Below are 17,397 nucleotides of genomic sequence, written 5' to 3'. Positions count from 1 at the left end.
TCTCTAAATGAGGAATATAGAGAACCACCCCCTTAATAAATTGGCATTTAGTTAAGATAGAATTCCCTTCATACAGGTTAAGATACCATTCCCTCAATAAATTAACTTGGTTTTATTAGATTTCTTTCTCTACTTTTCATATACTTTAATCCATTTAGTTGAAATAGCATTCCCTTCTTTCTTCCATCAAATCAAAGAACAAAAGCATAAATATGTTTTCTCATATTTTTTTTTTCAGTAATCATTAATCAACCCAAACTCGATTGAACCTACAATGAACAAAATTATGAATAAGTTTTATCATATTTTTCGTATTTTAAGTAATCATCAATAAGAATATTCAATCGCATAATTTTTCTTATATTTTCAATAATAATCCAAAATTCATTTAGTTATTCTCAAATAGAGCAATGCTAGATTTTTCATTAATAATCTAGAATCAATATCCAAAATTATGAACCACATAACTTTTCTCATATTTTCACTGTTGGCTTTGGGTATTCAACCACATAAATTTTCTCAAACAGAACAATGGTTCTGATGACATTAGGTTGTTACCACCAGTACCTAACCACATTGCATTAATGTTTAATAGATTCAACTGGTGATAACGAGCTGAAATCTCCAAAAACAATATTGCAACCAGGTATTGAATCACCTATCTTGGTTCGTGTTTCTCTAAAATTACAGTAAAAATTTTGTCAAAAAATTACTAACGACACATTTTTCATATTGCCATTAAAATAAACATATACAATGAGTTATCTTATATGAATAATGAATGTACAAAATGACCCTCAACCCACTACTAAATTATCGTTTGGTATAATCCCCTCCGCCCAACATGAACACTTATATTTTGCTTATTTTCATACAGGCTGCAATGGTATACTCTGCTTTTCCTGGATTCCACCTGATGTTCCTTGTTTTCAAATATTCTGCTGTTGTGCTCCTTCCACACAAACTCCATCACACCACTGGGGGAATCTGAGTGTGCCGTTTTGTTTGAGATTGCTTGTCACAGAGGAGTAACTGGTTAAGACTTGAGAGACAATTGAAGAAAGACAAGATCATAAATTGCAAAACTTGGAACCAAGAATTGCAACCCTTGAAACAAAGAACAAGGAAAGATGAAAAAATAAAGTGGAAATAGAATAAGAGTAATGGTATTTTTGAAAGACAAGACTGAAATAATATGATTTAAAAAAAAAAAAAGATAAAACGGAAGTGAGGGATGGAACTTTACCTCAGAAATCAACCACCGATGGGAGGAGTTTGTGCCGTTAGGCTGTGCTTGGGAATAATGCAAATGGAGTGTAAATCCCGGTTTAGGGTAAATTTGCATTCTGGTTCATTTTTGCCTATATTTGGGAACATTACATTCATACATTGACAAATGACCGAAAACAAATTTTTCAATGCACATTTACATTGATAATAAGATGTAAAAGTACATCAATAAAAAAGAAGTAAATTTGCATTCAAGTGGGCTTTTAATAAAAAAAAAAAAGGCATATGCTTTATTAAAATTCATGTTTGCATCCATTACATCTAAAAGTTTATTTGGTAAGAAGATAAATTTGTCTGTATAAAACTAACCCAACTTTACAAATTATATATTTGCATTGTTTCCAAAGACAGCCTTAGGAACAAAACGAAAATGATTGAGGTTAAGGTTTATTCAAACATTCTTATGTTTTTACACACAATAGTTTCGTAATACCCCTCCTTTCATGTGAGAGGGTGACACGTGTTGACATAGCGAGAATAACACTCATCCAGAGAGAAGCCCAGACCAAGTTTATAAGACCCTATATGAACTTTAGGGCTGGTTTGTTTACAATGCAATTTCTTTTCACTGGTGGAAAAGTATGGAAGTGCAAATTGAGACTATTTTTTTCAACTTTTACCTTATTTTGTTGTTTGCAATATAGAGAAAGTAAAATAAAATGTTCAGTTTGGAAGAAGTATAAATACAAATTTGTAGAGTGTAAAAACCTTGTATGTTGTATTATTTTATATGTATTTACACTGTATATATTTATATTTGTACTCCTTCCAAACTGAGCTAAAGTAAAATTTTGAAACAAAAGTGAATCAAAATTTGCATTCTTCTCATTTGCTCTCTCATGCATTAATATTATTGCACTGCAAACGAACAGAGTTTTAACTCGTAGGTCCATTCCCAGGCCGTTGGGTTCTTGGTCTATTTGGTCCGCCCCAAGTCAGACTTTTGATGGATTCTTTGTCCTAATTAGGCTGCCCAGCCCAGTTTCACCACCAAGACCTTTATTTAATGTAGGCAATAGCGAATGGATTTATTTTGATTTTCAAATTAATGTGATGATGACCATGTCACACCCATACAACTGGCAACCACGCTGGACGTACAACAACAATGATACTGCCATGTAGGCTGGCAGATGATCGATCATATATTCTTATAGTGGGCTCAGAGATTTGGAGGACTGGAGTGGTAGTGCCCAAAGGAAGGTCCACACAGGAACGTGGGCCTTTTAGAAAATAATGGCCATGTTTATTGGCTTCTGGATTAGAGAAAAGAACCCAAAAATCCATCCCAGTGCGAGATGGGCCTCAGTCCATTGTTTGCTTTACAATTTTGTTGGGTCTTTTTGGAGAAATTCTCCAAGAAAATTCCATTAACTCAATTTTCTTCTAAAGCAGAGATATCCCATTACTTGGACCAACTCTAACCAAAAAGAATTTTGATTGGATTCAATCATTGCCCTCCAATTAATCACATATTTTGGAGCTAGGGGAGAAGATAAATAATCCAACGGTCATATCTAGATGGTTAGAGTTCAAAGTTCTAACTACTATGGTCCACAAATCAAATGGCTTCCCACTTAGATGATGAGCTACCAATTAGAGAGAGAGAGAGAGAGAGAGAGAGAGAGATGGCTATTTGATAACGCAGAAGCCCATCTCATACCACTTGCTATAATCCATTATTACTATGGATTGAGACTGAGAAGTCTAGTACAAGGAAGGGATGATGCCATGTTCTCCTTTATAGCAAGAAAGGCTTTTCAAGAGAGGTCCATTCCATTGAAATGAGATGGAAACCCAGAGGGAGAAAGGATGGTGGAAGGAAGGAGGAAAAAGAGAGGAGAGCAAGAAAGTGAAAAAGTAGTGGACAACTGAAACTCGACCATACATGAATTATTACAATCTGGTCTATGCATCCCACCTGCTATGCAGGGCTCTTTGATTGCAGTCCTGAAAAGCCCAAAAGCTGTTCTTCACATGGCCTCTCTTTTAGAGTTGCATTCTGCCTATAAAGCTGTTGGGTGGAGTGGGGTATATGCAGCACAAATGGAGATGTTGTTGGGACTTCGAACCATGTTTTTCATAAAAGGAATGGACCATACCATGCAATTTGATATTTTCATTGAAAACAAAAGAAGATTACATAAACTAGTTCCTATCTCCTTTTTTTATTTTTCTAAATTGGTAAATATGGTTAACTAGGACCATTAGTACTCCATTGCCTCTCCCTCACTCTTTTATTAGGTCTGCAATTTGGGCGGGCCTAACGCAAGGTTATGCACGAATTGGGCCTGAGTTTTTAACTAGGCTTGGCTGAAATATAGGCCTCCTAACTTAAACTCGGGTGGAGGTTAGGGGTGGCCACGAGCCAAGTCTTTCATGAGTTATTTGAGTTCATCTTGGCTCAGTTTAAACCGAGCATCGAGCTGAATTCGAGTATGATATATAGGCTTATTTGTTAATCGAGCCAAATTTGAGCCCAATGAAACTCAGCTCGTGAGGCGCGCGAGTCTAGTATTAAATAAATAATTTTTATTATATACATACATACATACATACATATATATAGTATTTTTATTATTTTTTATGTATAACAGTAAATAATTTTTATAATTCATTTTTGTCTAAAAAAAAAATTATACATATAATTTTTACTTTTCAAAAAAAAAAAAAAAACTTGGCTTGTAATCAAGCTTGAACTTGCCAGCTATGAATCGAGTCGAACTCGAGCTCAAGTCTCTAGCTTGAATCGAGCTCAAATCTGATATTATTCCTATGAATCAAGCTCGAATAACTAAATATTTGATTTCAACTCAGCCCAAATCCACCCCTATGGAGGCTACAAGCAGCCTAACCCAGCCTAAACCCGAAGTTTTCACCTTTTAAGATTAGGCCAAGTTAGGTAGGTACTCAAGTTGCACCCATATCTTTTCTTCTTCATTTTATTCATTTCATGGGATATAGAGGAAAGCTATTTTCTTGGGGCCAGCTTGATTCTCCTCCTTCTCTCTGATTATGTATTTATTTTGTATATAAATTTGGATTCAATCTTTCTAACAATGTTTAAAAAACCAGACCGGATTAACCAGTTGGAGCAATTGAACTATGACCAGGCCCTTGGCCAGTTTGGTCATACTCATACATCTAAAATCAGAAGTCATAAAAAATCGATTGACCGGCTAATTGGAAAACTGGTGAACTGGTTCTGATTTCATAGAACCGATCTGATCCAACCTCGGATCAACTTCTAACCCATCAACCTGATGTCCGATCTGATTATCTTTTAATAGTCCTATCTAATTTGAAAAGGAGAGTGATAACAATATAATGGTGATAATGGAGGTGGTGGTCAGTGTGAGGGTGAAGGATGCTTCCCAAATGAAGACTTTTGCTCTGATTCCCATAAACACGTGATAATGCCTAATTCTTAAGGTTGATAGTAATTATTATTAATAATAAAGTAAAAGCTGTCCAGAAAGAAGGCAAAGATGCTATGGCTCCCCTCCTTCCCTTCCATCATCTTTTTTATCAAGTTAAGGCAACAAGAAGAAGATGGATAAAGAGGAGTCTAGTCTCCACTCTCCGCTCTCTATTCTCTCTCTCAATCTCTCTATCTCTCTCTCTCGTGGGTTGTCTGCTTAACCACTCACCACTTTATTTTGTCCAACCAATGGGCGTCAACTCATTTTTTCCCTCTGGGTCACGATTCACGAGTTGGGCGGGTCTACCTAGAAGATAAAAATTAAATTTCACATTTTTACTTTTAAGGTCAAAATACGTGTAGAACAAGATTAAACCAGAGAAACGGGTTAAAGTGAAGTAACTGAACTGGCCGATCACGGAAAATGGTGCGAGTTTCAAGGTTCGGTATGCTTAAAAAAGTAAACCTGGGCTGGCCAACTAGAACCACTCGGATCATGTCGGAATGCTGACACTTTCCAGTAACCGATTGGTTGACGGGGTGGCAATCCTCTAAGTCATGATAATCCCATAGGGATGACCATGGCCACAGTCGGGTCGGGCTAGATTTTTACATGGTATTAAGGTTGGTTCGTTTTTTCGGTAAGTTATTTATCCTGATAAATGTAATTAATTATATGATTTTTTTTTTGAAAACATTTATTTGGGTAGCTGCATTTGGTAATAATCGTTTTACTCACAATAATCTATTATTAAAAATAATATTTTTGCCTTATTCAAGTATTAATAATTTTTTCTCTAAGATGGAAAGTTATTTACCCACTTAAGGTAAGTGATACCCATAAAAATAATCTCCCCCTAAATGGTTAGTATTACAATTGAATTGAGCTGAATTCGAACTTTTATGTATCTTGATTTGGTTTAATAAAATATTTTTATATTATATATACTATATACATACATATGGCATACATAATATTTATATACACATATATTTGGTATAGAGGTGTAAATCGGGTCGTGTTGTCCACGGCCCGACACAAACTTGGACTGGCCCAGCATGGCTTGACACAACGGTCCATGGGTCGTGCTAGGCTAGGCTTGGTACTATCATGCAGGCCGTGCTGGGCCTGGGGTTTTAGGTCCATGGGCACGGCATGGCACGACCGAGTGGGTCGTATTGCGGGCCCATATATGTTATTTATATGTATTTATATTATATTATATAAATTATAATTATATAATAATATATAGTATATAATATATTAATAAAATAAATATTTATTTTACTTTATTATACTAATTTATTTAATTATTGTATATATAAACAATTTACGCAAAATTCATATGAAATTAAAACTTTAAAATTTTTATCAATTTTTTAAATAAATAACTTTGGCCCGATATATGACCCAATCTGGTTTAAGGCTCGACCCACAGCACGACACGGGCCTGGGTCATGGACCATGCCGAATCGACCCCTAAATTTTTCAACAGAAAAGACGATACAACCCGTAATGACCCACGGGCCAGCATGGTACGGCCCACACTTTGCACAGGCCACCCACGATGCCGGGCGGCCCACTTTACACCTCCAATTTGGTAAAACACTTTTAGGAATAATTTATGCTGCTAAAAGCAAAAAGACATAATATCAGAAGCGTTTTGACTGTAAATTGATAAATACGTCCTGATTAATTACCATGTTTATGATATCAATTTGGCTGGCTAGAAATTTAATGCAATTCTGGGCCGGTCTGGACTGGCTAGGCCAAAGACTTGCATGGCCCGGTTCAGGCCCGCATTGTGTGTAGGTTTCCCAGAGTGAAAATAGGCTGCCCGGGCCGTTGAAGGGGAGGGTCTAGGTCTAGGCTGTAATAAAACTGTGAACAAAAGAGTCCTCCCAAACGATGAGTCCGAACAACCCGTAAGAAAAGTATCTGAACGCTAGAAGCCAACCTTGGACTCGGAGGCAACAAGTGTTCGATAAAAAATCCAAGAGAATGTACTTGTGCTCGCCACCTCCATAATTACTCCGACACCCAACCCGCAATTCTTAAAACATCTATCACTCTGCCCGCACATCATGCACAGGCATACCACCCAGATACGTCTCTCTCCTGCACTCTCACGGACCAAAGGGAATCTCACCTTTTTCTTTTTCTATTTTACTAATATTTTTGGTTTATAATTCCACGTTTCAGTATTTTTTTTCCTCTACCCTCTACCATAATCCATAAGGCGCCCCAAGTCTCCAACTCATTGGCTTATTCAGTCTTTTGAGTACAGTTAAAGTTAGGCTTTCAAGCTTTAATCTTTCACTCCACTCCTAGGTTCTAACCTCCTCTTATAAAGGGGTTACACACTTACACCTGTTCTCTGGGTTTTGCTCCCTTGCAGTAATAATGGCAGATATTGCTTCGCTGTTTGCTCTTGCTCCTTCTATGCCTCTGTTTTTCCGGCGAGTGTGGTGTTCCTTTGCGTTCTTGACCTGTTCTTGATTTGCCCATGTTGGTATCTGTTTCCTCTTCATTTGCTTTCATTGAGTTCTAAGTTCTAACTGGTTTCCTTGCAGGTTGAAGAGATTTTTTTACTGGATTTCTTTGTTTGGTTAAGTGGTTCTGTGTTTCTTCTCCGTTTTCTCTTTAGCTGAACTCTGTTGTATTTGGGTGTTGGTTCCTTCAACAGCTCAACCTTCCCTTTTTCGCTTCTAAAGCATTACTTTGTCTGCTTATACCCGCACTTGCTTTACGCTTACCGTATTTATTTTCGTCTCTGTAGTTGCATTATTGAATTTTGGGTTTTCTGTATTTTCTTCTTTTAAGCCCGTATTTCCCCTGTAATTTCCTCCACTGAACCAAAAGCTCGATTTTTTTTTTTCTTCTCAAAATGCCTCCGTCCTACTTTCCTCTTCGCTGGGAGAGCACCGGAGACCAGTGGTGGTACGCATCACCTATAGACTGGGCTGCTGCCAATGGCCACTACGACCTTGTCAGGGAGCTCCTGCACCTTGACACCAACCTTCTCATCAAGCTCACCTCCCTCAGGCGAATTCGTCGGCTTGAGACTGTATGGGACGACGAGGCTCAGTTCAAAGACGTCGCCAAATGCCGTTCTCAAGTTGCCTGGAAGCTTTTCCTTGAATGTGAAAATAAAAGGGGTACCAACTCTCTCATACGAGCTGGCTACGGTGGATGGCTTTTATACACCGCTTCTTCGGCCGGGGATGTGGTTTTTGTTCAGGAACTGCTCAAGAGAGATCCTCTCCTTGTTTTCGGGGAAGGAGAATATGGCGTCACCGATATATTTTATGCTGCTGCTAGGAGCAAGAATTCTGAGGTTTTCAGGCTCCTGTTTGATTTCTCAGTCTCACCTAGGTCTCTGATGAGCAATGGTGGAGCTTCGGAAGAGCAAACAGCTGAGCCGTCTCCAGTTTTTAGATCAGAAATGGTGAACAGGGCTGTTCATGCTGCGGCCAGAGGAGGGAATTTGGATATTCTGAGGGAGCTTCTCGCGGGCTGCATTGATATCTTGGCTTACAGGGATGTTCGGGGCTCTACTGTCTTGCATGCAGCAGCTGGCAGGGGACAGGTTGAGGTGAGGCTTCTACTCTAATGTCCATCTGGGAAGTATTGAACTTATTTTCCTTTTTGAGTGTTATGGTTAAGCAATCCATAATCCATAAAATCTGTAAATGTCAGCTCAATTAAGGAACCCTTATTTGATGTTTGTAAGAAATAAGATTCTGGGTTGTTATTCATGTGCTACTGTAACATTTTTTTACAGCAATGGATCTGTAGATCATGACCTTTTATTTTGGATATCTTGTCTATATTATCTGCAATTCTGCATGTGAAACTACAGTGATCATAGCTTAGTCGTTGACTGAATTTAAACTATTGAAGCACTTAAACTGTTTTACAAATCTTGAATTTGTAAAAGGCACCCGCTGCATCATCATAATTGTTTTTCCTGTTGTGCTATTGTATCAGAATGATGGTTCATCCATATTAGGGAAATACTTTGGAATTCATGCTAGCAACAATGTTATTGTGCTCATTTAAGTGATGAGAAATGAGAGCTTTCCAGATAATGGGCTGATTGATTTCTTCACGATCTTGTAATAGATGGAAATCAGGGCTTGATCTTGGCAAGCATTCAGCAAAATATGATACAGCCATAAAGGAAACTCTTTCTGATTCATTGGGCTTTGCCATGCATGTATTGTACCACATGCCTGAGGCTGTTTATTTACAAAGGGACAGGATTTTGTATTAAGTAAGAATTGTAATTGGCATTGGTGAACATTTTGGACCAATTTCATGATATATTCTCATTTTGAAGGCATTTTGAGACACACAGCCATCAGCCTTGGAACAAGACTTCTGAGAGCTGTTTTCCCTGTTAAATCATTCCCAGTAACATGTTTTTAGTTGATAGATGATTTTCTCTGTAACTTAATAAATTCAAGCATTAGTATCTAAGAGGAAGAAAGGAAGAAAAACACAGAAAAACAGAGTTGAAACATGCAGGTCACATGACAGTATGGTGCCAAGATAAAAGATGCTTCTTTGTAGGGACAAATCCAAATGTGCTGATTTATAGGAATTTCATTGCTTACTGATTTAAGGCGCTATTTTAATGATCACAATTCATGTTTTTTGTTCAACATGGTTTTTTATAATCATTTCTGTTGTTAGTGAACTGTTTTTTATTCCTCGAGTGCAGGTAGTGAAGGATCTAGTGGCATCTTTCGATATGATTACCTCCACAGACAATCAAGGGAATACAGCATTGCATGTGGCTGCTTACAGGGGTCACTTGCCTGTGGTAGAGGCTCTAATTATTGCATCCCCTTCTTCCATTTCTTTAACAAACAATGGGGGAGATACTTTCCTCCATATGGCTGTAGCTGGTTTCAGAACCCCTGGTTTCCGAAGATTGGATCGACAGATTAATCTAATGAAGGAATTAATTTGTGGAAAGATTGTAAACATGCAAGATGTCATCAACATCAGAAACAATGATGGAAGAACATCTCTTCATATGGCTGTTCTTGGGAATATCCACTCTAATCTTGTAGAACTACTAATGACAGCACCATGGATTAATCTAAACATCCGCGACGTAGATGGTATGACCCCACTGGATCTACTCAGCCAGAGGCCACGATCTGCTTCATCAGAAATATTAATCAGGCAGTTGATTTCAGCTGGTGGGATCTCCAATTGTCAAGATTGTATGGCGAGAAGTGCCATTGTTTCTCACCTAAAAATGCAAGGTATTGGAAGCAGTCCTGGAACTTCTTTTAGAATCACAGATGCAGAGATATTCTTGTACACAGGTATTGGGAATGCATTGGATGGTGCTGGTGATCAGATCAGTGGGGCATGCTCAAGTGACCTTGATTCAGCTGATGCAAATCGTAGCTCTTTAGATAGTAAAAAGCTAGGCTCAGTAAATTATGCAAAGAACCGTCTCAAGATTCTACTCCGGTGGCGTGGCCGGAAAGAGAAGAAACCCGAAGAGATCAATAAACTGGGAGGTGATGACTCGAACGAATCCTACAAAAAATGGGGCAGTTTGGAGGAAACTCCAACTCCACTCAGGCAGCGATTCTCAAAACCATCTTCACCTTCAAACAACAAGAGGACTCTATCTGTTAGAAGTAACCTTCCTAGTCCATCTACCAAGAAGAAGTTTGCAGCAGGGCTAATGCATGGTGTCATTCAAGCCATGCCACATTTAATCAGATCAGATCGATCACCTTCGAGTTCGTTCTCAGTATCATCAATGTCTTCACCTACTTCATTGGATAGGAAAAGGGGCACTCATTCTAGGAGTGCAAGTGCAGATCCCTCTTGCTCAAACCAATCCTTTGACAATGAAGCACTGAACGTGAACCAAAAGCAAACATCAGCTAATAAGAAGATGAACCACTATTTCTGTTTTGGTGCACATGGTTTGGCAGTGGAAAATCCTTGTAGCGGCCTGAGGTCAAGCCAGGCTCACAAACCTTCAGTGCTATCAGTTGCTTGATGAGATGAAACTTGTACCCACTTCTGCGCTAAAGATAGGCAAAAGTCTAAGTTGTTATCAGTACTTGGATTTTAAGGTAACTTGTGTGCTTGTATAAAATGAGTAGGTTAATTTCTTCTCTTAAATAACTACTCTGGTTCAACAGACATGTCCAAGGGATATGTTGTGGTATGGCAAGTATGTGAAGCTTCTCTAGTTATTGTTAGTCGTCAAGTCTGAACAAAATCCTTTTACCTTTTATTTATGGAGGTTATTCTGTACTTACGAACAGCCAAATGCCTAATCTGCCATTTGTAATAACAAGGAAGCACTCTATATATGTTTCATCATCTATTATATTGCCCAACATCATATTGAGACCTAAAATTGATCACTAGCCTGGCCTTCATCTGATGAATTTGAGTTGGGTTTGGGTGGGCCCTGCCCTGTTCCAGGCAAGCGTGGGATGGATTCGGGTTTAGAGCCTGTTTAACCCACATTGCAATCATGGTTACTACCGTGAACACGGGCCGGGCCGCCTGGGCCCGGGGTGCAAGTCGAGTTCAAATCAGCCCCCACAATGCCCCACAGCACATCCCAGCCGTGTATTAGGGATGATATCTCCTTATGATAATACAAGAAAATAATGAGGCATTATTGGGAGATGTTCCCAATACACGGCTGGAATGTGCTGGGGGGGGGGGGGGGGGGGGGGGCTGATGTGAATTCGTGCAAGTCGGGAGGCCTCAGTCGAGTTTAACTGTTTAAGGTCAACCTGGGCTCAACCCTAAATATTGGGCCTGAGTCTGCAGTGCCCAAGGTAAGTCCAATTGGGTACAAGTGGCCTGTTAAGTCCAATATACTAAAGCGTTACATAATGCTATTTAGTATCACTAATTTAAACCTTTAAATAGGAATTTTGTATATTTTTTATACAAGTATGCATGTATTTATGCATGTGTATAGGCGTTGAGCTCAGGTTGGATTCATGCTACCTAAGGTAGGCAGCCCAGCTTGAAAATAGAAAAGCCCAAGGTTTTGAGCGAAAAGTCCAAGCCCAGCCTGTGCAAAAATTGCAGACTGGGTCCGTCTGGACTTGGGTTGGATCTTGGATTTGCCTAAGTTGCACCCTAGGTGAATAATATTAAGGTGGTGCTTGGTTTTATTGTTGTTTTCTGAGAAAACAGCACCATGTTGGAGCTACGTCAGGATCAGATAATGAGAAAATGGCAAAAAAAAAACGCATTGACATATGCTATTTGGTTAACTGTTTTCTCAGAAAACACCATTTTTTTTTAATATTTTTTATCTTGGGTAAAATACAAAACCTCCCCTAAAGCTTCTGTCAATCATAAAAACATCAGTTATAGTTTCATTTTAATAAATACCTCTCCTAAACTTTTGAGAAACTCAATAAAAACTTTCCTTTGGCCATTTTCTTAGACAGAACGTTAAACTGATCCACCAATTTTTTCTATGAAGATGAACCACAATGAGAAACGTACTTGCCCCATTAGCACGCATATAACGCAGCAACCAGCCCCCTTCAACATCTCTCATAACGTGTTCTAAGCTGTTGAAAGCTAGATCCACATGAGGTGTGTAATGCATAGCTAAAAAAACGCCAGTCACTATCTGAATGACTAAACAAATACCAGCTAATGGACGGAACCGAAACCCCCACCAATAACTAAGATTGCTCGGAGTTGGATAATCTATCAAATGCTGATTTAGTGTGCCCATTCGACTACCCTTTTATGAATGATTTTACATAAAATATTGCTGAAGTAACCCCGTTTTAACTCGACAAAACCTCCTTTCGATAAACGTGCCCCACGCATTTGCACTTCCAGTCTTTTATCTCTCCATTCACACCACGAAGACTTGATAGTCTGGGCCCTCTCTCCTCTAGGTTACAAAGAGTCTGGGTTCATCGCTCTCTTCTATGGTGAGGAAGGGAAAAAACATCTCTTTCCCTGTGATTCAATGAAAGAGAACCAAATAAAAAAGGAAAAGGAAAAGGCCGGTTTTTCTAGTCTTTTCCATCTCTCTATTCCCTAACTACCAGCCGAGTATGAAAACAACCAGCAGTCGACCCTGTTCTACCAAGGTTTTAAAATCATAGATGGCGTTGTTGTATTATGTGTTTTGTATTTAACAGAAAGCTCCCACAATCGCTTTAGTTCAAACTCCAAACTAAGTTGAGATTTCTCAAAATTTACAAGTTTGAACTTTGAAGTTTCTCCCATCTCAGTTAAGTGTCATGGTATATCCATTCCTACAACACCATGGGCATTCCCGCTGGTTTTCTCTTATTTTAAACACCTAAATACAAGTCTATAATCAAGATGAATTCGAATTCATTATCTTATCTTTGATGGTTGAAATATTAATTTTGGGTTGTTGTGACATGAGCTTACTTGAAAACCAGATGAGCTAGAAAACTCAACTATAACTAAACATATTTTCTTGGGTATTGTTTTCGGTGTTAGTCTCCAAATGCTACATGCAGATATGCAGTCTTATTTCTCATGGAAATTAAAACTGAACTCCGTTCCATAATTTTCTCCTTGACCCTTGAACAAGTTACCTTTAGCTTTTCTATTTTTGTTTTCCGGCTGCTCAACCTCATACGTATGTTGTCAATCGTAAGAAGAGTCTAATCACTATTAAAGGGTCCATGGCTATAATAAACACATTATAGGAAACTGAAAATACATATTACTGTATTTGCTCAATATTGGGTCTCTGTCATGGTACGTGATAGGGCAGAACTTTTAGAGAGAGAAGGGTTGAACGAGTGATCGAAAGAAGCAAAGTGATGTCATTAGTTGGGATGGATTGTTAGAAAGAAAGGGAAAGGGTGAAATGGCTGAAATCATTTGTTTTGTCCTTACATGACAAATGGTGTCTGCAATGCAATGTTACTTCATTCAACCGGAGAGAGAGAATTTTGTGTATCTAGATGATGGATGCACAAAATCGGCTTGTTGACGTTGAACCAGATGGAAATCACTGAGTTTTGGCTGGGTGAAGAAACATTAATGAATGATGAAGCATCCCTCTGCAACAGTAGGCTTGGCAACAATCTCCCATCTCTTAGAATTGCTACAACAGACGGTCATTTTGAACACTTATGCTGAAATTTACAATTGTATACACATTTTAGAATTGCTACAACACTGCACTATCTGTCTCGCTATGGGTAGCCAAAGACGCCTTCTCCGCTCCTCTTTTGCATTATTTCCTGCTTTGATTCTATTATTTGTGTTGAACCATACAGATGCAGACGACTTCTCCTCTCTTCTCCTCTTTTCTCAAAGACGCCTTTGAGAGGAGTTTTCAGTTGCAAAACCATGTAGACGCAGGCAAATGCCTTTGGGAGAGAGAGAAAGATAAAAAGGAGAGAAAAGAGGGTAAAGGTTGTGCCGCATTTTAATCAAACGGATATATAGAGGCAGGAACAGAGCTTTCATAATATGTATTGCGAGATAATATAGCACCGTAGGTTGTCAAAAGGGCGTTGTTTACACTGACAATTAGTCAGGGGCAATTTCGTAATATTAACGGCTTTCTGTTCGTGAAAGTGACGGAATGGAGGTTTTTGTTGATTTAATGGTTTTTAAAACTGGATCGGGTCGGACGGTCGGACCAGAAAAACCGAGAATTAGTCACCTAACCGATTTTGTTTTTCTAAAACCGTTGATTTTGGTCAATAAACCATTGAACCGGCGTTTAAATGATTTTGATCATTTTTCAATTTTTTTTGTCAGAATGGAACGATTGTTCGGATCGAACGGTTGGACCCCTGACCGGTTTGGTCACCAGTTCAGTTTTAAAAACCATGATTGATTTTTTTTAAGTTTAAGGGAGGTTTTTGTTAAAATGAAACTATAGGGGAGATCTTTATGATCGTGAAAAAATTTAGGGGAGATTTTTGTATTTTAACCTTTTGTCCTTTCTCAGTGTTTTCCTGTATGGTGGTTAGCGTGGCTCCATGATGGAACCAAACAACCACATGCATAAGCGTTTTCTCAAAAATTGCAAAAAAAGAAGAAAAAAAAAAAAGAAATGGAATGCCATCATTTGATAAAACACAATGGAACAAAACACCTCCTAACATAAACGTTAGATTATGAGAGATGTGATTAACTGAAGGCAATGGCTGTGTAGCAGGGTATGGAATAATGCCCCATGCGGCCATGCCACTCAGCATAAAACCCACACCCATTCAATCTCTCACTTCAACATTTATAGCCGGGAATGGGGCATCACCATTGCCCATTGGTTTCACTTTCACACCCTGCTACGCAGCCATCGCCTTGAATTTACATCTGCGCCCCACAACACTTTCCAACCGTGTATTGAGAACATCTCCCAATGACTAGTGCGGGAGATGTTCCTAATGCACGCTGAGATGTGCTTTATGGGGCGCCCTCTGTGGTGAAATCCATCGTCTTCTGCTAATTCAAATTAAGATTAGGTAGCCAATGCTGACATCTCAGAGACAAGGATAGAACTCTTAAGAACTCCGGGGTTACTCAAATTAAGATTATGAATGAATTGGGCTAGCATGGCTGGAATTTGGGCCAGCTAGAGGGAGAGTGTGGAAACTGGAAAGTGTTTAGAACCCCCCCGGCGCCCCAAGTTCCGGTCCAGATGCTCGTCCAGACTGGGCTGGGCCAATGCAGACTTTTTATCATACTGGATATAGATTTTGTTTTTAAAGTAAGAAAGATTGCATCAGTTCAATTTTCTGTTTTCCTCTTATTTTCTATAAAACCAGACACGGTCCAAAAGAATAAAAAAAATTGAGTGAAATTAATTGTGGTTGAGAAAGCAGTTTCCTGAGTGCTTCCTGTGAGATATTTTCCAGATTTTGATTGAGAGTTGTATGGACAATTCCTTGCAGATATGTCCACAGATATTAAATGATCGTCCAATAGATTCAGTTTTTCTAAACCGCGTTGAGAGTCAATGGTGGGTCTCCGTTGCCGGTCTGCCGCCATGACCATCAACCTGACAGTTACTTCATATTGTCAGCAGGACACAAGTGACTGAATGTCACATTGAAGTTGGAGGAGAGACATAAAATATCAAAGTGTAGAGGAAATGAATGCCACTACACTTTCTTGACTTCTTTCCACTACATTGTATAGGCCCACCGGATGGGTCTGGAATGCTTGCGTTGGTTTGGGCTGGTTATAGCAAAAGGCAGTCTAGAGGTAGGTCCAAATCTTTCAGTCTCTTAGGCTAGAGTGCTACTATGCTAGACTAATTGTAAAGCAATGGGAGAGTTTGTGGGCGACGATTGGGCTTATTCATTGTTACATTTGAATGTAATAAACGCGAAGGCTAGGCCGTGGCCCGTGGGCTATTTCTATTTGAGTAGTCCAGACTAGAGTCGAGGAGTGATCATTGAAAGGGACCGGACATATAATGGAATCAATGGGATTACTATCTGTTATTCTCTGCTTCCCGGTTGCATAGATGGGAGATCTTCACTAATAAAATGCATTGATGAAAGTCATGAATAGAAGAAGCATGTTCCCAAATGCAATTGCCCCTTCCATTTTGCAGTGATATTGTTGATCATTGAAAAAAGGGTAGCTCGTTCTGCATTACTTACGGCCAAGGAGCACCAGCGATTGTATTATTGTGGGATGAAGAAGCCTTCTACGGGAGGGTGATGGGTCTCTGTGTTAGAGATAACTCCACACTGGCCACATCATCAGTCATGTCATCAGTTAGATAACAACAATAATTTGTTATATGTGGACTTATCAATCCTAGATTACAATTATCTTCTTATCGACTTATGATAATCATTATCCTGTTGTATCTATCATCTTATTTGTACATTCAAATTTAAATTTCAAACTCCGTATCTCATTCTATATAAAGTCATGTAACTTCTGCATTTTTGGTTAATAAGAATTTGCCGCTTTCATTCTCTTGCATAGTATTAGAGCCCTAGAAGACTAACATCATGTCTTCTCAAAGTTCTTCGATCAACTCCCAAGGTGAGTCATCTTCCAGAAAAAATGGATTGATTACTCTCTCAAGTTTTATGAATGTCATTACAGTTCGCCTAGATAGACACAACTATCTTTTATGGTCTATGCATATTCTTCCCGCACTCAATGGGTATTGACTCATTGGTTATGTTGATGGATCACTACCATGTCCATCGAAATTTCTTCCTAGGACTAACGATCAACAGATCAACCCCGAATTCATCTCTTGGTATGAACGGGATCAGCTCATAACGAACTGGCTTCTTTCCTCTCTCACGGAGCATGTTTTTGCTCAAGTTGTGGGATGCAAAACTTCTAAAGAAGTATGGGATCGGCCCAGCCACTTATTTTCCTCCACTAATAAATCCAGGATCCATGATTTGAAGCTGGAGTTAGTATATATTAAAAAAGCGATATGTCAGTTGCAAATTATATTCTGAAAATTAAAGGGATTTCTGATGCTCTTGTTGCATCTAACTATTTTACATCAAATTCTGGTCTCATTCACTATCTTCTTGGTGGTTTGTCGCCAGAGTATGGCACTTTTGTTATCACAATTACTACTCCTTTCTAATGTTGCAAACAAGAAAGGCGAGAATACCTCCGGCCACTCACAATAGCATTATTCAAACAAACATCGGCAGTTCAATCA

General features: G+C 38.9%; 1 protein-coding gene across 1 annotated transcript; it reads left to right on the top strand.

Moving 5' to 3' along the window:
• The first annotated feature begins 6,927 nt into the window (after nucleotides 1-6,927).
• On the top strand, nucleotides 6,928-11,078 carry LOC148862564 (uncharacterized). The gene is made up of 2 exons (XM_088978109.1): nucleotides 6,928-8,307; nucleotides 9,439-11,078. Exons 1-2 carry the CDS (start codon nucleotides 7,600-7,602, stop codon nucleotides 10,747-10,749), a joined length of 2,019 nt encoding a protein of 672 aa, XP_088834235.1. The 5' UTR covers nucleotides 6,928-7,599; the 3' UTR covers nucleotides 10,750-11,078.
• The last annotated feature ends 6,319 nt before the right edge of the window (nucleotides 11,079-17,397 follow it).

The sequence above is a fragment of the Nelumbo lutea genome, chromosome 3 (genome assembly GCF_056320005.1).
Source record: "Nelumbo lutea isolate HS-2025 chromosome 3, American lotus-T2T, whole genome shotgun sequence".
NCBI classification, from domain to species: domain Eukaryota; kingdom Viridiplantae; phylum Streptophyta; class Magnoliopsida; order Proteales; family Nelumbonaceae; genus Nelumbo; species Nelumbo lutea.
This window is presented reverse-complemented; position numbering and strand designations above follow the sequence as displayed.